A 24101-nucleotide genomic window follows, 5' to 3' on the forward strand; every position below is an offset into this window, starting at 1 on the left:
TTGTTAAAGATTCAACAAAACAGAAATTAGAAAGAAACATTTCAAGTATCTCCATTAATCTTCATGGTGGAATTTCATTGAACAATATGTGACGTCTCTGCTTATGTAGTCTTAAACTGCCATGACTTTTTTTTGCCACTTTATCACACTACAACTACATACAAACTTTTAAGTTGCCCCAAATAACTAAATAAAGTTTCTTATGTATTTGCAGTACTGCCCAGGTTTTCCCTCCATCAAGCACAGAGTAATAGAAGGAAGAATACTGAGGTGACAATCTCATTATCAACGAAGCAAAAATGGAAAATTGTAAGGGTGATTTTCTTTTGCACTACTGCATTCTGAAGAGCTTTCTTCCACTAAATATCAGCATTCCAGATTATTTTTCCCAGATCTGTTAACAAAACTTGAATTTTTCCTGGGACATGTAACTTCAATCCTTTCCATATTTCTAAGGTTGCATCTATTTTCTTGGTAGTACCATGATGCCAGCACCCACACTCATCTGGCATGCATCACAGACGGCTGTAATAGTAACAAGTGTTGATACCATGGTGGTCAGAAAGCATGTCCCCACCACCCTCAGGGACACACACATCCTTTCCACGATAATATCAATAGAGTTCCCACCACCTCCATTTTTGAGTGGAAGGGACATTCCCCAGTCTCTGCTTTCAAATTGACATCCCCTCCAAAGCTCCCTGCTGGGTCCATTCTAGTGAGGGGAAACAGAAAAGGAAAGATACATTCTTCTCATTCCCTTCCCAATATCACTGAGCAAAGACTTTGTCTGTTACATTAAAAGAATAATAAATCAAGTTTTTCCGCAAGTGGGGCTCAGACACATCATCCAGAAATAAAACATGCCTTCTCTGAATGATAATCACCAGCACTACTGAGGCTTTTCGTAATCCTATCCTTCGCGACAGCCTAATATGGAGAGGGACAGCAAGGAGAAGCCATGATTCTAATGTGAGTACTTTTATTATTATTAATCTGTATTGAGGTAACATTAAAGGGTCCAATGAAGACCGTGGCTCAATCATTGTGATAGGTTTTGTACAAACCCCACAGGAAACACAATTCTTGCCTAGAGGAGTTTATAATCTAATTTGAAACACGGCACAACAAGTGAGTTTAACAAAAAACAGGTGGGAAGGCGGCGGGGGGGGGGGGGGAAGACAGAGGTAACAGTAATAAAATTATGCGGTTTCAGCAGTTCGGATGGTGAGTAAAGATCATATTTAGGAAATGTATAGGAAGGAGTGGCAGGATTTAGACATCACCTGGATGTGCATGTTTAGAGGAAAGGTGAAGCAAAGGGAAGATCATGGTGTCATCAACCATGAAGGTAAGTATCACAGTAAGGACATGTATACTTGATATTTGAGGTAGAGAGATTGCATACCTAATTTCTGTGATTGCAGGATTCAGTGCTGGTAATCATAACTAAGGGTCATGTGTGGAATTCCAGTACAGGGTGCTCATATCAAAGTAAATAGTTACTTCATATTTCTAATGTCTCAATATCCTTTTGACTTACTTCTCTGTCCTAAATGTTGTTTGTAACATCAACCAATTCAGTATCATGCTGTTTATTCTCTCATCAAGAGCCTAAATGACAATGTTAACTATAAGATCCATGTAGTATTCAATTAGACACCATTCCCATCTAGAGCTGTTCAGAAAATATATAAAATCAATATAAAATCTGTAGGAGGGAAAACCATTTTTTGTGTGTGAAAAATATCAATTTCGACAAAATTTTGTTTAGAGAAAAAAGGTGGAAAAAAGTGTCCCTTGCAGTTATAGTGAGGGAATGTCTTAAAATCTAAATTTTATTAAATATGTCAAAATATTATTGTAATTCTCTTATAAGACATGTATAATTATATCAGAAATCCCATGGGTATTCCATCCAAAAAAGCTATTAAATAATTCAGGAGAATCATTAACTCTAAGCACAATGATATCCTACAGCAAAAGGCTAACCAGAGATAAGAAGTCTGTTATATAATGGGTCTTTTCATTTCCAATTTTAATTCTTATGGTTTCACTTCAGATAAGTACTATATATTCTGTGGATCATTAGTTTGATTGTTTGTAAAGCTACCATTTGGAAGAAAAATAAATGAAGATGTTGGCATTGTTGGTCATGTACAATTTTATGATATAATTTTATGGTACATAAGTTTTTGAATAAAAGTTGTTATTCTGCAAAATGACAGAGGCATATTAATTATTTTATTTTCTGTTACTAAGAAAATGTGCCATGTTAAAAAAGAAATCAGCAGTATTTCTCTGGAAAAATTGTTCAAGTTCAGTTGTTTTAATTTTCCTCTGCCACACTCGTTCCCTCTGCAAAAAATATAAGATGACAAAGCCTTGGGGTTGGGAGCTGGCAGAGTAGCTGGAGGGAAACTGAGACTCGGAGTTGGGGTGGGGATAGGACAGGCATTAGAACTGGCTGGGCAAGGACATTAGGACTGGAAATGGAAAAAGTAGCAGAATGGGACAAAGAACCTGGAGAGAAATGGGGGTGGGAACAGGGAGCCCGTAAGTGTGGGGAGACAGAGATTCGATGAGGACCTGGGGTGTTGGAGACTGCAGGACAAGAAGACTGGAACAGAGAACCAGTGGAACTGGGAGAAGGAGATGAGGGTGAAGGGGGGAGAGATCTGAGGATGGGCAGGGTGCATGGGAAGAACTGGACTGGCTGGGCAAAGAGACTGGGACGAGGAGCCAGGGAAGAAGATTGGGACAGGGAATGTGGACTGGGGGAAGTGGAGGCCAGGATAGGAAAGAGAGAGATTGGATGAGGAACTGGGGGAAGGGAGGAACAGGGAATTGCTGGGCAAGGAGACAGAACCGGGATATGGGATGAGTTTATGACATGTATATGAGATGCAAGTTAATAAATAATAAAGTTAATAATAATGACATTTCACAATAACCTATAACAACAAATGCTGATGTGAAAAGGTACAAAAGCAAGACAGAAAAACTGAATTAGTCCAAACAAAAAGGCCTCCTGATATAATTCAAAGACTGTGTGAAGATCATGCTTGGTAAACAAGAAAAGTGTGAAACCAGAAATCAGTGAACCAAAACTTGTGTGTCGGAAAGTAAGCCTAAATAGTGGACAAAATAATGGGGATGAGCTATTCCACCCACTATTCCCTTTGTGGGTCCTTAAAGAAAGAGACTTTGCTCCAGTAGCCAGTTTTTCTCTCAAGCTTCATCATCATGGCTGCCAACCCATACATCTCCTGGTACTCTGGGCCTTGTGCATTCTGATCCTAAGAAATGTCCTGACCAGACTGGGCCAGAAAGAGGGACTTAGGTGACATCACTATTCTACTGGCTCCAGATGAATCCCAAACACCATCTGGGATGAAACAAGATTGCACTTTACCAACAACAGCAACAACAGCTCCAGCCCATCTCAACTAATTTATTTTCTCTTCCCCAAAAGGACAGTTATTACCAACTCAGATACCATCTAAGAGTCTATCAAACAAGAGGTTTTTCCTTCTAAAAGCTCTCTCCAGCTAAAGGGAAAAGGAACAAGGGATGCTGTTAAAATGAAAGCCTTATATAATACTTTACATTTCAAATTTGTTGTTTTTCCTTCTTTTCTTTATCTTTAATAACAAGCTAAAAGGATTTTTAGTTGTGTGTTTGCCATGGTACTAAGTAGGCTGAGGTCTCTGTATACCAAACCCCGACCTTGTTTAACACTGTTTACTGTTGAACTGTGACCGGGTTACATTAACACCTTTGGTCCATTTATTCCATCTAAAGTAATACAGCAATGGCTAGGTGAGGAGGATGTGACTGGGATGAGGAGCTAGCGTGGAGAAGAGACAGAATGGATGCTGAGACAGGTTGGAGGGAACAAGGCAGAAGGGGTAAACCTGGGGGAGGGGGGCAGAAGAGTCTGTGCCCACTAGAGAACTCTGCTCACATATATGATGTGCCAAGATATAGAGTTCTTTTAATACTGGGGTGTGAACCAGTACCAGTAGGTGCCTTTGTACCAATTATGCTAATGATTCTTCCAGAGACACATCTTCAGCTGTAGGCATCAATGCCGCGGAGAGTGTTGCCAAAGCCAGAGTTGGTACCAGAGATCTTTGTGCCACAGGATGCTCCATATTACCAGCCCTTGAGGCCAGGTGGGGCTTGGTGGATTTCTCTCTGGAAGCTTGTGAGAAGACACGGAGCTACTCCTGGATTCTAATTCTGTGTTTGGAATGCTCCCTTTTGGTGCCAGACATTGATACCAGAGGTGTCAGCTTTAGTACTGATGATGTCTGCAGTGACAATGGAGTTTGCTTCCGTGCTGGAGGTGTCGGTGCCAGATCTTTTTGCAGTCCCATCTTCTCTGTGTTGGTCTTAGGCATTTGCTAAACAGGGCACTGAATGAATCTGGCTTGTCTGCTACTAGCATTCTCATGCCCTCTCCTCAGGATCTGAACAGACCTAGTTTGCTCCAGGAGGTAAGCTTCAACCATGCATTCTGTGACTTACCTGTTCTGTAGAGAATGATAGGCACATCAAACATCTTTCAATGGAATTAATCTATTACAGGATGGACAGGCCTTGAAGACTGCAGCTCTATCTGGCACTCCTGAGGTGCATACCCACCTAGAGTGGTTTCCGTACTGACACATACATACTCAAAAAACAACCCAAGATTCCTGAGCCATTCTTCTGTGAAACCACTGACAAATGACGAAGTGTCCCATCTCCCTCTAGAGCTGTTCCATCGTAGATGATGACAACCTACTATTGCTATAGTTACTCTGAGCTCAAGTGGCAGAGATCTGTATGGTGGATCTAAAGATTCCAACCCCACTGATGACCCATGTGGGTGTGAATATGATGCCACATGATGAACTTTTTTTAAGTTTGCTTGTTTAAAAACCTAAGAAATTATACAAAAAACTACATTAAAAGAACATTATTAAGGTTGCAAAGTCAAGCATTAATATAATAGGAAGTGACAGAATTATGGTTGATTGTGCAACTTCGAAAATTTCCTGGTTTGGGGAGCTGCACCCTCTGGGTCATCCATTATCTTCGTGATTCAGAATGGCATCTTCCTATTTGATTATTGTCCTGTTTCTAAGAGACCTCTTACTTGATGATTTATGCTTCTTTGTAACTATATGTGATTACAATATCTTTAATCAACACTAGCTTTTTTGAAAGTCTAATCTGCTTAATTCACTGTATGTTGCAAGGAAAAAAACACCCCATTTTAGATAATTTCTATTACTTACGTATGCATCTTGAAAGAGTAGGGTCTGGCACAAATCCCATTTTGCAGGTACATCTATAGCTGCCCATGGTATTCAAACACTCACCATTAGGGCATACCCCTTGCAGCTGGCATTCATTAATATCTATAAGGAAACAAAAATATTTATCAGTGGGAGAATGGAAATAACTGAACATTAATATTAATCAGTTTTGTCTTCATTTAGGAGTTATTCTGCTGTTTTATCAGCAAGACATGTTTATTCTGCAGCATATACTACATTGGATCAAACTGTGTAGTTACATGTTGGTTAGAGTAATTTTTCTATTACTAGCAACATTTGACTTAGCATCTTTTATAGAATCACTGGTAACACAAGAGAAGAAAAAATTATGTCCATGTCATTTTTCAAGTACTCACTCTGAACTTAAAAATGAGATTGCTTCCCCATGTTATGAACCCTTGTATTTACTTTCAATGCACATTGATAAAATCAAATTTTACTTGCAAGAAAACTTGTGGTTAACAAATTTAAAACTTACCCTAATCTGGTGCTCACTTTTTTAATGTTTGTTCTTTATAGATGTTTACAACATAAGTACAGGTAAAAGAAATCTTCAAATGTATACTGTTACAGCTAGAAAGTCTGTGAACAGTTTTATCCCCCTGCAAATAAGTCAATTTATACATTTTCATTCATGGAAAACCAACTCACTATCACCAAAAAGATGGAAAATATCTCAGAGAGAAATCTATTGTATGCTACTTTATTTTGTTTGCCCCATTTCCTGAACTTACACAGCAAGCTGTGACGTACCCATTTAAGTATAGTGAAACCTGTCTTGAGTGACCATTAGAAAACTAGAAAAAAATCAGCTGCTTAATAAAGGTGGCATTTAATAAAGTTGGAGTAAAACAATGCTCAATGCATTTGGTGATAATATGGGACAGTAACTTTTTAGAAAAGGTTGCCTACCAAAGGTGGTCTCTAACACAGGTTAATGTTAATGACTGGGAGGTAAGGGGCTTATGTTTCCTCTAAAATTCAGATATACCAACGTTTTCTTCAAAATCATCCAGCCTGTACTCTGTTCCATAAATTATTCTTTTGTAGGATGCTGTCATAACCATATCTCTAATAAAACTCTTCCCAGATGAACCATCCTTTCTCTTCAAGTATCTAAAAATACCTCTCAGCAATCAATAAACATCCAGTTCCCTTGTACCAATGGAATTCCATTAAATTTAGGCATTTCTGCTAAGATACATGTAGTATATAAATGCTGATATACATTGGCTGCTTCTCCCTTCATTTGAAACTGAGGTCAGTGACACCAGCATTCCTTCTGTTTAATTTGCTTTTTATTTTTAATTTTAACTTTAATGTGCATGTTCTGATGCATCAGCATAACTCAGTTCTTGTACGTTTTCCATGTCTCTCTTCCAGCTCTTTTGTTTCTGGCTAAGCTCGTCAGAGAAACATTGTGTTGATATACGGTATTGCATTACAGAGTTCTATCTAGGGATTCAACAGGAACCAGCTGATAACAAATCAAATGTTTTAAAAGTAACTGATGGACATGTTAGAATGATTTTTATTATGAACTCTGGGCAAAAGTCCTTGCAAGATTTCCTATTCACTGCATATTAATTCACCCCGTGGTAAATGGCCACCTACCTAAAACATTTCCGGCCACCCGCAGACCTGTCCAGCTGTGTAAATTGCACTGAAATCAACCTGTTAAGGCAGCCAGAAAAGGAATCTGGCACAAGATTAAGTGCTTCTTTTTTTTTAAATCAAGAATGTTACTTAAAAATGACTAAACTTATAAATTGTGTTTATTTGCTCTTCCCCTCCTCTTTTTTTAAATTAAAATTAGAGAAATGTATATTTGAAAATTGTCTGGTCTTTTTATCATCCAGAATTATAAATAAGCTAATGTTTGTGAAGTGATTTGAAGTGTAAAACACTACATAAATGCTAAGTATTATAATTTTGTTAAACAGCCACATTATAACCTCCACAAAATTTGGCATCCTAGTGACCAATAGGAACACTGTAATTTGTTCCAAGAAAACTCTAAAAATCAGAACAGACTTAAAAGGATACTTTTCAGGGAACAAAATTCAGCTGAACAAGCTGTCTGCCATAACACTTACTTTCAACATTTTCGTCTGGATTTTAATTCTGACCCATTCTTATAAACTCCACAGAATCCCTTGTGGAAGGAGAATGAGACAGAGGCCCGGAAATGGAAACCAAAATGGAAGGACTTCTGCTGCTTGCATAGCAAAAAGGAAGAATAAAAAAGGGTGATGGAGTTAGGAGGAGGTCAAAATCTTCAGTGGGCCCATCCTTCCAGCTAAGGAAATATCTTCTGGAGTTTTGTATTATCCATTGTAAAAAAACTATAGATAACTTGATTTAATCAAGTTTTATGGAGTCCACCTCAATTTTCTCTTTTCACAGAAAGTAGAGTCAGAAACATAGTAGACCCTCATTAATTTGCACTAATGCTGGGGCCCAAATTGTGAGAAGTCTTTGCATGGCTGTACAGGGTGGAGAGTCAATCAAGGAGCTTCCCACCCCGTGCCCCAACACCTTGTATGGCTGTGCAGGAACCATTCATAACAGCAGTCTCTGAGCACCAGGGAGATAACGGATTGCTCATTCATTGCTTCTTCCCTCACACGGGGACCAGGATGAGCAAAAAAAGCAGAGAAGAAACTGGATTACTGCTGTAGCCTCCCAGTACACTGGACCTGGAGCATGGCCAGTGTATGGGTATGTGTGAGCAGACACATGACAATCTCCTCCATCTGTGTGCAAGCAGCAGTCCTGGGGAGAGATTGTGCCTACTCAATTAAAAGCTATAATCCAGTCTGAGGAGACCAAATGCAACCAAGTGCATTTTGCACACTAATGAGTACAGTAGATAGTAAATCTGCAAGTGTGGAGGGTCCCTCAATTGTCAGAACCAGCATAGCTTGCACCCCTGGAGTGGTGCAGAGTCCTGCTCCATGTGAGTCATGGTTGGGTTAGGGATTCACTGATATGCTGATCCTATCATCCTCCCCTTCAACAGGTTATCGGAAGGTTGGTGCATGAGGGTACAGAATGGCTTCTCTAGCCACTGGGCTAAAGCAGAGGCTCTGAACCTTTCCAGACTACTGTACCCCTTTCAGGAGTCTGATTTGTCTTGAGTACCCCCAAGTTTCACCTCACTTAAAAACTACTTGCTTATAAAATCAGACATCAACATACAAAAATGTCACAGCACACTATTACTGAAAAATTGCTTATTTTCCTATATTTACAATATAATTATAAAATAAGCCAATTTGAATATACATACTGTACTTACATTACAGCATATAGTATACAGGGCAGTATAAACACATCATTGTAGGTATGAAATTTTAATTTGTACTGACTTTGCTAGTGCTTTTTATGTAGTCTATTGTAAAACTAGGCAAATATCTAGATGAGTTGATGTACCCCCGGAACACCTCTGCGTACCGCCAAGGGCACATGTACCCCTGGTTATGAACCACCGGGCTAAAGTAGGTTTTCTGGAGTCACTCTGCAGGTATTCTGTAGTCTGTAGGGGAGGATTCTTTCCCCCTGCCCATTTTCCCAGCTATTTTATTAGCTAGAAAATACAGAGTCATCAAGGTAGATCCTCTGATGGTATAAACTGTCATAACTCCATTGACTTCAATGGAGCTACAATAATTTATACCAGTTGAGGATTTTCCCTACCAAATCTGACTCTCTCTTTTATAAAGAGCCAGAATATGTCTGGGCCTAGTGTACAAGAGAGGGTGGTGGTGGGCAGTCAGAAGCAGCCCTTCCTTCTTTCCACACACTGCAAGGGCCAAACATAAGAATAGGCCAGGTGCAGTAGTTGCTTCCTCCTAGGGGAATAAAACATGACAAAAGGAGAATGCAGGGCACAGCTTCACCATGTTCTGCTCTGGTCTGCTCATACCAGGGAAGCTGTCTGAATTTTCAAAAGGAATGATGCAGCAGTGCATTCTTTTTGTTTTCCCAGGAACTTGGGAATGGACTGTGTGTCCAAAACACATCCTAGGATGGTGAGGCTCCATGCTGCATTGGCATTGTCTAAATGGCACAATCCAACTCAGAGAGAAAAATGATTCAATACATAAGAGTATGAAACTATGTGATTTAGGTGGTCAGAAAATCACTGCAGCAAACAGAGTGAGAGAGAGAAATCAACTCAACCTCTCTGCATACACATTCATTATAGCAAGTGTGGCATGTGCTAGACATGGACAAAACTCACATATACATTTCAAAGTAAGAAAAAGAAATCCCTGTCAATTTGGTCCTCTTGCCTTGTTGGCTTTAATTTTTCAAAAGACTGCCACAAAGCCACTGAATGATTGAAAACTGAAGGGCTTTGAGGTCTGTTTCTTAATCTTGAATAGTGTGCTTCTTGAAGCATAAAAAGAATAATAGGAAAGAGAAGTAAAATATTACCTGTTTTTTAAAAAAAGTACTAGTGTCTTTGACTGTCACTCAGGAAGAGTGCTTTTATAGGTGGATGTTTTTATGTTCTGATCTTCATGAACTGTTATATTCTAATCCAGGCTTTTATTTTGTTTTACTTAAAACAAAAATGATGTGAGAAATCTATGTAAGGAATTTCTTTTATTATTGAGTATGCTACTATTGTAAAATATATTCTTTTGTTCTTTTTGCTGCTTTATTTATATATATATATATTTACAATTCCGCAATAAAGAAAATTTTAAAAAGCATTAGAATTACAGTTGGCATAGCAAATAATTTGGATCAGATATTCAACTGATGTAAATCGGTGCAGCTCCACTGACATCAGCGAAGCTATGCCGTTTTACATCAGCTGAGGATCTAGCCCTTTGTCATTATTGTCCAGAATACTACATGTGCACAACACATGGAACTTGTTCCTAACACACTGAAGTTCTAGTCGTTAGATTTGTGGCTACCTTGTCCACCACTATTAATTTATCCCACAAACTTTCAGGGTAACATGAATTAAAAATAAATTTTTAACAACAAAAGATAGCATACAACACCTTGCCACAGATTTTATAGGACGACTGGGTATAAGGTCAAAGTGCTACTAGAAAATACAATGTGTTAATGACTCACTTTGCAGCTGAATTTCCTGGAGAAAACAGGCTAAAATAAACAGTCATTTCCTATCTGAATGTTTGCCCACTCACGTGAAGGGTATGACTATAAATGAAAAAGGTGACTTTAATGCTGTAAAACAAAAAATGTAGGAGGGAGATGTGGGGATAACAGAAGATGATCTTAGTTTAGATGGAAATATAGCTACCATACCATAGGTTAACATTATTACACTTTGTAGTTTGTATATGTAATAAAAATATACATTAAAATCATATTAAAAATTGTTTTGCAGAATGAAATTTGAAATGAGCACTTCCTTACAAAAAACATACTAAAAGTTGGTAAAACAAACCGGAACTAATTACACCTGCTATATCATGAACTATGTGCCAAATCATCTCTTTTGAGTTTAGTAGTGCTGGGGATGAAAGTTGCAGAAAACCTGCTAAAATGGCCGTATATTTTTTGGAAGGTGACTTCTTACCTCACCCAGCAAATTCTGGGTTCTATCAGAAACAAATCTCATTATGACAATGATTATGATTAAATAATAAACACACTGTAACAACTAGCAAGAAGAAGGTTTTGATATGTATGTTGTCTTGTAAAGGAGAGTGGAATTTGGCCCCAAAACTGTATGAGACTGGAGATGAGGGTTACATTTTAATTTTAATAATAGGATTTACCAACAATTAGTACTTGTAGAATGCTTTTTGTCTTTACTTACATTAACTAATTAATAATAGAGATGGGGAGATACTGAAAAAAAATCAACAAATATTGGCTTGAATTTAAAAATGAATTGGCATTTGCAATGCTTGTGCCTCTTTTCTGTTTGTTTTCTGTGAATATTCAAGCAATCAAGTTTTATTCACAAAAATGATCATGCAGACCCCATTCTAAACTCACATACACAAGTATCTGCATTGGAAGTGGAATATTTTATGTGCCATAGGACAAATGCTGGTGCAGAAAGAAGGCAGCGTTTCAAAAAATCCCTTGCTAGAGTCCTGGTACATAGGCAATTAAAAGAATCTGACAAGGAACTGACCACACCTTTTCAGCCACAGTTACACATACACATACAGGACTACTTGGTGTGAATGTATCAACAGAAAATAAAATTTTATTAGCTTGTATGCAGCCAGCAAATCTCATAGTGATCTAATTTTTCCAGGAATTATGATTCTAGGAAGGACTGTAATAGTCCAGAAAGTGAAAGGTTTAAAATTTTCTAAAATTACCTAATCCTCTTTTTCTGCTACTTATCTCTAACTGACTACCTCTCCCTTAGAGATTCAAAGGTCGGGTGCCTTCTCCTGTTTATAACAGGTAGGCTCATTCAGCCATGTAACAGAAACAATATCATGTGACCAACGAATACATCTCGTATTTTCATTGTTGAGAACCAAATGCTCATAGCAAACCTTTTGCAATCAATTCATAAAGTAAAAAAATGAGGAAAAAAAAAGGCAAAAATATGCTGAATCAATAAGAATAATGAATACATCTGAGAAGCCTATGATCAACTTGCTGACATTCTATAAACAGAGGAAGAGGATGAGATTTTCAAATAAATTATTTGTTGAGAATCATTTGCTTGGCTGCATATGCATACTGTATGTGGTGTGAATTTTTGGGGCTAAGATTACAAATTATAAGCAAATTTGATTTAAAAAATAAACACAGCAATTTTGATGTAGAAAGTCAGAGATGGGGCCAAATTCTGTTCTTGGTAACTCCAAATGTAAATGCAAAGTCACCACAGTGGCGATATGTCATGTTTTAGGGTGCAATCCAGACTAATAAGGCATTGTGTCACCACTTGCCCTGTCACCCTGTGTGCCTTAAATGCTCTGATTCTGTGGCTCAGAGCCCAGACACCAACAGCCAGCAGACAAGCATGCAGTATCCTAAGTGTCTGTGCAGCCCTGGTTCAGTGCCGCTGATGCCAAGCAGCCTGCCACAACACAACAGACACCCCCGGTTTCCACCAGCTGGCAAGATGGTCTCTGCACATGTCCAGTCCTGAATTTCCCCAAAACATCTGCCCCGAAGTGTCCAGCCCTTTTCTGGGCCACTCAGAGAAATGGTCCTTTAAAGAGACAATACTCAGCAATTTGCCACATTAACTGGAGTTAACAATTACTTCAATGTTAACACAGCACTGGCTTGGTTTAGATTAAACGTATAACATGTTTACTAACAAGAGGACATAGGTTAAGTGATACCAAGTAGAAGTAATAACATTAGCAAGAGTTACACACAAACACAAGTAAACGTATGCTTTCTAATGGCTAAGAACCAGCTTAACAAGCTACATTCTTTGTTTCAAGGTAGTTTCCTCACCAATCTTCCATTCTTCTCACTGGTCTGGATTTCACCTCAAAATGTGAAACCCTGATTCAAGGCTCTGCTCTGGATCTTGAACACTTGCTCTGTGGGTATACAATGTTGCAAAGCAGGCAACTGGCTCCCGTCTCTCAGAGGCATGGAAAGGACCAGGAAGGGGCAGTTGCTAGAAGGGAGGATTCTTGGCCAGAATACACTGTGCTCTGGCTGTAGTGGGCTGCTTCAATGGCCCTTTATGTAAATTAAAGTAGATCCTGGGGCTGCACTAGTTTATGCTGAAGACCACTGCAGTTCCCCACTGCCTCTGAATCTGGGAGGCCCAGAATTGGCATAAAGCCACCTTTGGTCCTTCTCCAACCCTTTTCTGGGCTGTGCGATGCTCAGCTCAACAACAGCTCTGAATAAAGGTCATTGACTGCCATGGAATTACTCCAGATTGACTCCAGTGTAACTGACATCAGAATTTAGCCCATTTTCTTCCTTTTCCCCCTAATAGTAAAGTATTCCAAAGATTAATGGCCAATTCTAGGGAGAATTCCAGTGCATACTCTAATGAGATCTGCATCTGACATTTATTTATTACTGAAAACATATGCTTTGGTTGGTTACTGTTAAATATGCTGAGTGATTTATCTTTCGTGTCATAAAGCTATTATACATCATTAATTCACCTACAAACTGCAGTATTTTTACCTAATAACTCAGCCAACAAAACGTGAAAACTCAACACAACCTACAGGTTATCAATGCCATCTACAGCTTAAGACAAATCAAAAGACTCCTATGAACTAGACACTGGAGGAAATCCTGGTCTCCATTACAGCCTCTTTGTTCTATTCCACTGGCCTAACTGGCCAGCTAAGTGTTCACCTGTTCCAGATAACCCTGGGCAACCTAGAGCTGGCCTAATCAGCTCTGCATCACATCCCCTTTGCTGTCTCCAGCACAAGGAAGTATCGGGAAGGGAGCACGGCTGCAGTGCCTCTGTGTTTTGGCTATCCCAACAACTGTAATGGTCCTTTTGGGACCATTACAGTTGGGTGGGACCAGGATTGGTGTGAACAGCTGTCTAAGCTCAGAACAAGGGAAGCAAAAAAGTGGTACAAAGCCACCCTCCTCCCACTCCCACTGTGGTGTAATGAAAACAGTGTTAAAATTGCAAACCAACAATTTAAATTCTCAAAGGTTTTTTTAGGCTTGCTTTCAGCTAGGGGGCTCTATAGGGAAGCATGTGACCGGCTCTAGCAGTAGTCAAGCTGCAAAGATTCAGCCTAGAGTAAGGTGGGATCAGTGTGCCTCTCTGCTTTAGGGAGCAGCCTGCTTTCTCTCTCTCTGCTCTTGGTTGCTGTACGCTAAGATTCTGGATTTTAAGAAACAGTCTTGCTGTAACCTTCCAAAAAGAGTATTCTATGTTTTTATCTAAATTCTCTGTTCGTATTCCATGAACATAGTATCCACACTACAGCTTGTTAAGACACAAGGCCACTGTTTTTACTCTTTTGGGATGTTGATTTAGGTCCATATTTGGTCACAAACTCAAGATAGAATTTGAAAAATGTGTAAAATGAAATTGCATCTTCATCTCCATCCTTAATGGAATATAATTTATGCTCACTGAATCAACACTGCTTGACACATTACTAGAATTTAAAAAAAATTCTAGAACTGAATGTGCATTTGTCAATATATTCAGGTCAAAGCCACAGCCTTGTGACAGCATACTCTTTAAATCCACTGTGTTGATTTTAAAGAAAACATTTTAGCTCAACAAAAACAGAGAGAGGTCATTACATGCATTTTGAACAATGTAATTCTAAACAAAAATTAATCCTTTAGCACAGTGTTCAGAGATCTTATTTTCTAAAAGATGTCACTGGCTACCAGCCATTTAAAGAATGAAACCAAATTTCTTTTTGAAGGAGCAGTGGTAAACTCAATGGCAGTATCAGTTATCATTTTTGTGTCAACATAGAGCCTCAGAAATTTCAAAAACATGAATAATGTCAGAAGCCCATTTTATCTACACTTCTATCAAAATGCGTCCTCCAATTTTTTAAAAACGTAAGCACAAAAGAATAAAAAAAATCTTAGACACTATATCAAAAAACTTCCTGAAATGACCTAACACTCTTTGCAGTTTTGTAACATAACTCTCTTTTTGTATTGTAAGATATTTCATATTCCATTCAGTAAGTGATTTATTGGGAAGCATGTGAAGACATTCCTCTACAAAATGTAATGGACATTTGAGATTCACATATTCGGGGTTTTCACTCACTCACTCACTCTCTCTCTCTCTCTCTCTCTCTCTCTCTCTCTCAACAGCAACTGTAATTCTTCAAGAATAGAGCCTCTGTTGACCCATGTTCTGGGATGCATGAGTTCATAGTACCATTGAGACAGATGTCTAGAAATCAGGATAGTTGTGTCTGCTCAAGAAGTTGACACTAGGATGGAGAGGTCTTAGGCTAGTCACAAAGGTGGGAGATGCCAGTAAGCATAGAAGGATGATTTGAACAGATCTCTGAGGCTGTCACGGAGGATTGAAAATAGAATCTCTTAAATCCTGAACTCTCTCTCAGAAAGAAAGCAGATGTCTTTAAGGAACTGAAACTTGCCCCAGTAAAGTCTACTTTTTGGATATGAATCAGAGTAGATTTTTCTAGTTTTATCCTTGCTCCTGAAAATTTAGAGAGAGAACTTATGGTGCAAAAAGAGGCTCTGACTCCTTGAGGAGATGGTGCTCTATCCAACTGTCCAGATAAGGGCAACAGCCATCCCAAGCAAATGGGGCTAACAGAATAATGGAAGCAGAATTATTGCTATACTGCCTCTGGGATCTTCCACTTTGATATTTGGGAGGAAGCCACTGTTGGACTGAAAGTGACCTCAGGAGCACTGCCTTTGAAAGTGAAGCAAGACAGACAAAAGATGCTCTCCTGAATGGAATCTGAGATAGACCTACCAATCCAGTGGATTGCTCTCTTTCCCTTTCTCAAAGACCTCATCTATTTCCGTCTAAAGACATGCAAGATTTTAAATTCTCAGTTCTCACTTGAACATCCAAAGACAGTCCCATGACTTCAGCCCAAAATGTCTCTTCTAAGAGAGGAAAGTGGCACTGCATTTATTTCAGAATCTGAAACGTCATACAATGCTTAATGGATATCACAAAATACTTTGACCTTCAGAATCAAATAATTTGCCTGATTCAGCAAAGTACTTCAACAAGTGTTGAATTTTAAGCATGACATCAATAAGACTTAAACGCAGGCTTAAGTGCTTTGCTGAAATGGAGCCTAAATCTCTTGTGGAAGATGGTTCAGTAGATATTCTCCCAAATATTTAAATAAACCAAGAGAGGACCAGCTAGTAGTTCTCAATGCTTAGGGCTATAATAAACTTTCTTCTTCAAGTTATTGATTTTTTTTTTGGCCGCATCTTAAAGCATTACTCAGGAAACTGAGCTTTGGTCTTTACCACTGCAGCTCAGACAAATAGCGAACCAAGGTTTGGATGTGAGGAAAAAATATTTAAAACGTCTTTACTAGTACCCGATGAATCCACAGGAGGGATTGATCTAGGAGTAAGCCATAACATCTGGTAAATTCTAAGCCTTTATTTATTGGATGTGTAATTTTTCCTTTATGATGGGATTCCAAAATACACAGTAATTTGTGAGTTTTGTCTTGGACAAAATGTGCTTCCAAACCAAAGGCTGTGCCATTCCAGGTAGTAATTGTAGACTGGGACTAGGGAAGCCAAATGGATCATTGAGCATAAAAGGGAAACATGCAAGTGCCTTAGGCAGTGACAGTTAAGACACCAGGAAGGCTCCTAGAAATGTCTGTCCTTGAAAGGGAACTTACAGAAACAGAAAGCAAGCTCAGTGGCTCTCAGATCTGGGGAAACTAGATCTTCCAAAGGACACCAAGTCCAAGGAAGAGCAATAGGGGATCAAGGGGAATCAGTCAAGCAGTTGACACTGAATCAGGTGCAAGAAAGGACATATAACTCCTCCCACCATAAGAAAAAACAAGGAACCAACAAGTTGACCTTGGTGCCAGGAGGCTCTGAGAGATATTCTAGAACCAGAGATGCTCCCTCCAACAGAACTAAGGATTAGGGGAGCGAAGAAGTCCCCTTAGTCCTTGATTTCAAATTTGATGCACTCTACAGCTCCACGGAGTGCTCCACTAAAATGGCACCATGGCAGTGTTGCTAACTCTCATGATTTTATCATGAGTTTCATGTTATTTGGTGCTCTTCATAAAGCCCCAGCTGCTGCAATCAAGAGACTGCATAAGAATCTGCTTACTTTTTTAAATGAAAACTTCTATCCCTCATAGTTGCAAAGAAAACTTGAAAACATGAAGCAAATGCACCCTTAAAGGAGCAGAAACCAGAAGGCAAATAAAAGAATTCTAAAATTATTATTTTAAAAAACCTCACAATTTTGGGGGCCTGACTCATGAGTTTTGAATACATGATTTTTCTCTGCTTTAGAACTCCACTCTGAAAACTGGGTGAGTGCTCCTGCATCCTCCTCTTTCTCTTTTTTCCAAACTTCTGAAAGAGTTTCCAAGGACTCAGAATAGGTTAGTCTGTGAGAATCAGAGATCATCATCAGATCTATGCAATATGGAATGAACAAGCTCTTAGTCGTCGAATCTGAAGCCCTCAATGAAACCAAGAAGCACACAAATTTAAAGTCCAGAGCTGATACATTGCCATTGCCTCCTCCAATGTCTCCTCCATGAGTCTCCCTATGCAATGGTGCCCAACCTTATTACACAGGAGGGCACATAAATCTAAGCACAACTTTGTGTGGGCCAAACAGATTCTACATATTTTAAAAAGATTTAAAGTTATCTGTTGGATTTATATTTTAAATTTAGCTTGTTTCATATGTATTTAGATAGGTTGTTTCTAATTAGTGCATAAAACGTGTATCAGAATGATAGAAAACGGGGGGGGGGGGGAAACAGTAAAGAACACATCACCCTCTCCCAAATCAAAAATAAAGAGCTGCCCAGGGCTGACAGCCTGAGCCGCGCCGCCTGAGCCCTGCTGTTTGGCACAGACAGCTCTAGTCCCACTGTGTGGGGCTGACATAGGGTGACCAGACGTTCCGATATGTAGGTGTTTGTCCCAATATTTCGCTCCCTTGCAGCACTCGGCTTTTTTTTTTTTTTTTTTTGGCTGCACCGGGAGCACTCAGCATTTTTTTTTTGCTCCACTGGCAACCCCCCACCCCCATGTGTCCCGATATTTTCTTCCTCTCATCTGGTCACTCTAGGCTGACAGCCGGAGCCCCGCCATGGGCCTTATGAAATGCTCTGGTGGGCCATGTATGGCCCATGGACCATAGGTTGAGCACACCTGCCCTATTGTATTGGGAGTTAAGACAGCACAATCAAAACACATTCTGGACAACTGTCCTTTCCCCCAGACGGTATAAGTAACCTGACATGCTAGCTGGATACTAATATGTTGGTGTCATTGGAGGCATATCTTATGAAGCCCATTATTTTTCCATGTTCGGCAGCGAAGGGTGGGATCACAAACTAAATATTAGTCAACAATGCAACTCTGTTGTAAAAAAAGCAAATATTTTTCTGGGATGCATTAGCAAGAGTGTTATAGGCAAGACAGGAGAAGGAACTCTTCAACTGTACACAGCATTAATAAGGCTGTAGCTGTACTATTGTGTCCGGTTCTGAGAGCCACTTTGGAAAGATGCAGACAAATTGGAGAAAGTCCAGAGGAGAGCAACAAAAACTATAAAAGAGCTAGAAAACATGACCTGCAAGGAAAGATTGAAAAAACTGGATTTGTTTCATCTGGAGAAGAGAAGACTGGGGGAAGGGAGGGACATGGTAACAATCTTCAAGTATGTAAAAGGTTGTTATAAAGAGGAGCGTGATAAATTGTCCTTATCCACTGAGGAGTGGACAAGAAGTAATGAGCTTAAATTGCAGAAAGGGAGATTTACGTTAGACATTAGGAAATACTTCCAAACTGTAAAGGTAGTTAAGCACTGGAACAAATTACCTAGGGAGGTAGTGGAATCTTGGTCACTGGAGGTTTTTAAGAACTGGTTAAACAAACATCTGTCAGGGATGGTCTAGATAATATTTAGTGCTACCTCAGTGCAGGGGACTGGACTAGATGACCTATCAAGGTCCCTTCCAGCCCTACATTTCTATGATTATATGATTCTATGCTGCTCCAAGGTGAAAACCCTAACCAAAGGAGCTGGATTAGAACATTTACTGATCTGAAACTAGGACTAAGCCCCAAACAGAAGATCAGAGGGTTAGTCTGTATCCCCAAAATGAGGAGTGGGTTTTTTAGCCATGAAAGCTTATGCCCAAATAAATCTGTTAGTCTTTCAGGTGCCACCGGACTCCTTGTTGTTTTTCCAAACAGAAGAGTGCACTAAGAACAAACTACACTAAACAGTAATTACCCTATCTGACAAATAAAAGAGAAACATGGAAAAAATCCCAGATTATGGAGAGAAAATAGTGAAGGACACTTGTAGGGCAAGGGAACAAAGGCTCTGATACTTATAGCCAGTGGCCAGAAAGGAATTGAGAAGCATTGTGGTCCTCTTTTTATAACCTCTGTTGCAAACTTTTCATGCCAGGTGACACAAACACTCCTGCTTTCTACAAGGTTCCAGACATGAAGTGGAGTTACTGCACTTAACTCAACAAGCAATTAAGCTGAATGAAAAATGTTTATTCACATTTACTACAAAGCGTTTTATTTATTTCTCAATAATAGACTCATACATTTAAACTCTTTTAGCTTGTTAATCTTAAACAAAATAAATCTTCTAGATCAGTTACATGAAAATTAGAATTTGTCAAAGTACCACATAATTTCTTAGAGGTTTCTTAATTAGAAGTTTCTTAATTAGAAGTTACTCATAAGTCAATTGTTAAATGTCATTTAGTAGTTATTGCCCTGACAGAAGTGTGCGTATATTAAATTACCTAACATATGTGACAACTCATTCTATAAATTAACTAAGTGTGGAATATTTCATTTAGGGCTCATTTGTGGAACTCTTAGTCACATTAGTGAGTATTTATTTGGCTATACTGGAACTATTCATTTAAGTTTTCTCCAAATGTTAGTAAGGGTTGACAGTTGGGCCCTTACTTTTTATTGTCTGTAGGAACATCAATTACGATTGTAAATGCTAATGAAATTGAAAATATTATTCCCACGTTACACAGCAAGGTTGTTGATTTCTCTGATCTCCCCAACTATATGAAATGTATGCTATTTGCATCTTACTACATCCATTATGTTTGATTACTTGAATAAAAAAACAATCCTGCTGGCAAACTTAATACACACTGACAGGATTAAAGAAAATAGCTTTAGTTGCTAATGTAGGTATTATAATATAATTGAAATTTTTTATTAAGAGTCTCAGTTGTCATTCTAAGGCTAGGTCTACACTACGGGAGGGGGTCAACCTAAGATACGCAACTTCAGCTACGTGAATAGCATAGCTGAAGTTGCGTATTTTAGGTCGACTTACCTGGCTGTGAGGACGGCGGCGAGTCGATCGCTGCCGCACTGCCGTCGACTCCGTTTCCACCTCTTGCCGTGGTGGATTTCCAAAGTCGACAGCAGAGCCATCGGGGATTGATTTTATCGTGTCTTCACTAGACGCGATAAGTCGATCCCCAATAGATCGATTGCTACCCGCCGATCCAGCGGGTAGTGAAGACGTGCCCTAAGGAATAGTTGAGCTCTATCAGCAAACACAGCAGCAAAAATTAACCCAAATCCTTCTATGCCAGCAAGATGGGATTTACTGAGATATATAGAGTCACACTTCTCAAACACACCAATGGGACTGTGCATTAGCTTAAAGTTAAGCACACGAGTAAGTGTTTGCAGGACTGGAGCCAGGGCATAATCAACTTTCTACTTCACTGAAAAACAACAAATATCCAGGTATTTTTTCCAGTTCTTTAAGGTAAAAATTTTAAAGAATTCTACTGACAACATGCTCTTCTCTTGACAGAAAGAACCCAACCTTTCACCAGCTGTTTTTTCATTCAGTTTCATTTTTCCAAGAAAGCCATTATCATAATGACAAAACAATAAATACAATACTAAATCCAACCAGAAATTAGAGTTGCATGTGTGTTGTAACAAAAAAATATAAAACTCTAATAAGTTCAGTCTTTTGAGTTTAATGGCAGCTTTAGGATCTTCACGTGTGTGTATGTAATAAATCATCCCATTGAAAAGATAATTACTGTACCGATGAGGGGAAAAAACCTAGTTTGATAGCAATTCTATTAAACTGTTCATATTAATGTGCACACAGATGGTTCTTTGTTATCCTTACACACATTAAAAAGGGAGTTGTTTCATTACATTAGTTCGCTCAGCTGAAATGAAATAATCAGTGTCTGGTTATAAATCACACTAATACTACATAGGCTTTGTAAACAGAGAAGACCTTTGACTGCAAAAACAATGCAGAACAAAATGTTAATTAGATGGTTAGGCCAGAATTTTCAAAGGAAGAGAGGGTTACTCACCCTGTGCAGTAACTGAGGTTCTTCAAGATGTGTTCCCCGTGGGTGCTCCACTCCAGGTGACGGTGTGTCCCGGCGCCGTTGACTGGAGATCTTCAGTAGCAGTGCCTGGCTGGGCCGCGCGCACACCCTAGCTGTCTCACAGATGTTGGAAGGCTGGTTAGTGCGCGCACAGCCCGACCCCCTCAGTTCCTTCTCTCTACCGTGGAGTCCCTATGCTGAACTCCAAAGTAGAGGGGAGGAGGGTGGGTAGTGGAGCACCCACAGGGGGACACATCTCAAAGAACCTCAGTTACTGCACAGGGTGAGTAACCCTCTCTTCTTCTTCGAGTGCTGTCCATGTGGGTACTCCACTTCAGATGACTGTAGAGCAGTACCCCTTAAGGAGGAGGGGACTTGGGACTGTCGAGTGTAGTAGAGATGGATAGGGCAGTGAGGCCAAGTATGGCGTCCACCCTGGAGTCTTGTATGATAGCATAATGATTGGTAAAGGTATGCTCAGAAGCCCATGTGGTGGCTTTACAGATTTCCGCAATGGGCGTGTTGTGGAGGAATGCTACCAATGTTGCCATGGCTCCAGTGGAGTGGGACCGGATCCCGGTTGGGGGTTCAATGGCCTGGGCTTGGTAGCATGTGTGAATACAGCTTGATATCCATTTGGAGAATTGTTGTTTAGATATTGCTGTGCCTTTGGATCATTCTGTTGTTGAGACAAACAGTCTGGAGGATTTTTGAAATGGTTTTGTTCTATCTAGAAAGAATGCAATAGCCCTTCTGAGGTCAAGAGTGTGTAAAGAAACTTCTCGTAGGATTTTATGTGGCTTTGGGTAGAATGTGGGAAGGTGTACAGGTTGGTTGAGGTGGAATGCAGAGTATTCCTTCAGAAGGAACTTTGGGTGGGGGCGCAGCATGACCTTATCTTTAAAAAACAGAGTATATGGTGGATAAGCCATCAAAGCGCTAATTTTGCTGACCCTTCTAGTGATTGCAATGAGGCAAGCTACTTTCATCGACATGTATAGTAATGAGCAAGTAGCTAGGGGTTCGAATGGGGTTCTCATGAGTCCACGGAGGACTAAATTCAGATCCCAGGTGGGGTAGGGAGATGTGTTTCAGGGTAGAGGTTGTGAAGTCCTGCAAGGAAACGTTTTGTGAGCAGGTGTGAAAACACGGAGAGTCCATCGATTGTGGAAGATGTTAATTGTTGCAAGATGAACTTTGAGAGAACTTAATGATAATCCTGAGTTCTTGAGCTCTACTAGATAATCTAGCACCACGGAAAGAGGCAAGGTGCTGGGGGTAAGTTGTCTGTTCGAGCACAATGTGGAAAAATATTTCCATTTTTGCAGACAGGTGTTACACGTGGAGGCACATCTGCTGTTCAATAATACATGCTTGACTTGCTCTGAACAGGTTAGCTTGTGTAAACGGAACCACGGAGCATCCAAACTTTTCCAGTTGTGGATGGAGGATCCAGCCTTGTCCTGTAGCAGGAGGTCTGGTCCCATCGGAAGAGACCACAGGGGACAGACTGACATGTGTAGCAGGTATGAGTACCAGGTCTGTCTGGGCGATGCTGGTGCAATAAATATGACTCTGGCATTGTTGTCCCCAATTTTGCATAGGACTCGGTGAATTAGTGTATGGGCGGGAATGCGTCCATGAGTGTTGCGTTCCAGGTGATGAAGAAAGCATCCCCCAGGGATCCGGGTCCGATCCCCACCCTGAAGCAAAATAGAGGGCATTTATGGTTTTTCACTGTGGCAAACAGGTCTATGGATGGGGTCCCCCAGAGGTGGAAGATATGTTGTAAGACTGTGGGGTTCAATTCCCATTCGTGTTCTAATGGAAAACGTCTGCTTAGTGTGTCTGCCATGATGTTTTGGCATCCCAGAAGGTTGGAAGCTGAGATGTTGATCTGGTGTCGGATACACCAATTTCAAAGTTTCATGGACTCCGTGCATAAAGAATGGTACCGGGCACCGATCTTGCTTGTTGATGTAGAACATGCATGCGCCATTGTCTGTCATTACTCGAATTGTTTGATTTCCTATGACAGATAGGAAGTGAAGGCAAGCATTCCTTACTGTTCTGAGTTCTAGTAAGTTTATGTGAAGGTGTGTCTCAAATGGTGACCACCTGCCTTGTGTTTGTGTGGTGGTCCAAGTGGGCCCCTCATACCAAGAGGGAGGTGTCTGTCATGATCATGGTTGATGATGTCTTTTGTTGAAACAGGATGCCTGCGCATAGGTTTTCTGGGGTGGGCCACCACCGGAGGGATTGTAAGACCTGCCGAAGTAGCATGACGCATTTGTGTAGACTGTGTCTGGTGGGTTTGTACACTGAGTTCAACCAGCCTTGAAGGCATCGCATGTGTCGTCTGGCGTGCTTGACTACAAATGTGGTGCTGGCCATGTGTCCCAACAGCTGTAAATAGATCTTGGCTTCGCCCAGTGGGCGTAGGAAAACGTTGTGTATTAGGTGTTTTACGGTTAAGTAAAGTATTTGTCTTGTAGGTCGAGGGATGAAAACCAGTCCCCTTGTTCCAGTGCTGGTATTATGGGGCCTAGAGTGACCATCTTGAATTTCTGGGAGCGTAAGAATTTGTTGTGTTTTCTGAGGTCTAATATTGGGCGCCATCCTCCATTTTTCTTTTGTGTCGGAAAGTAGTGGGAATAGAATCCCCTCCTTCTGTAATGAGTGGGAACCGGTTCCACGGCTCCTAGGAGGAGGTGTTGTACCTTTTGCCTTAGAAGGT

At 40.0% G+C, this 24101-nt stretch overlaps 1 protein-coding gene across 6 annotated transcripts in view; it reads right to left on the reverse strand.

The window, feature by feature from the left end:
* Nucleotides 1–24101, reverse strand: part of LTBP1 (latent transforming growth factor beta binding protein 1) — a 324664-nt gene that overhangs the window by 120438 nt on the left and 180125 nt on the right. For all 6 annotated transcript variants that reach the window (XM_034764910.1, XM_034764911.1, XM_034764912.1 and 3 more), the window contains one exon: nucleotides 5289–5411. In XM_034764910.1, the coding sequence (XP_034620801.1) occupies nucleotides 5289–5411 (123 nt within the window). The remainder of the gene's footprint in view (nucleotides 1–5288; nucleotides 5412–24101) is intronic.

Source organism: Trachemys scripta, chromosome 3, assembly GCF_013100865.1.
Source record: "Trachemys scripta elegans isolate TJP31775 chromosome 3, CAS_Tse_1.0, whole genome shotgun sequence".
Taxonomy (NCBI): domain Eukaryota; kingdom Metazoa; phylum Chordata; order Testudines; family Emydidae; genus Trachemys; species Trachemys scripta.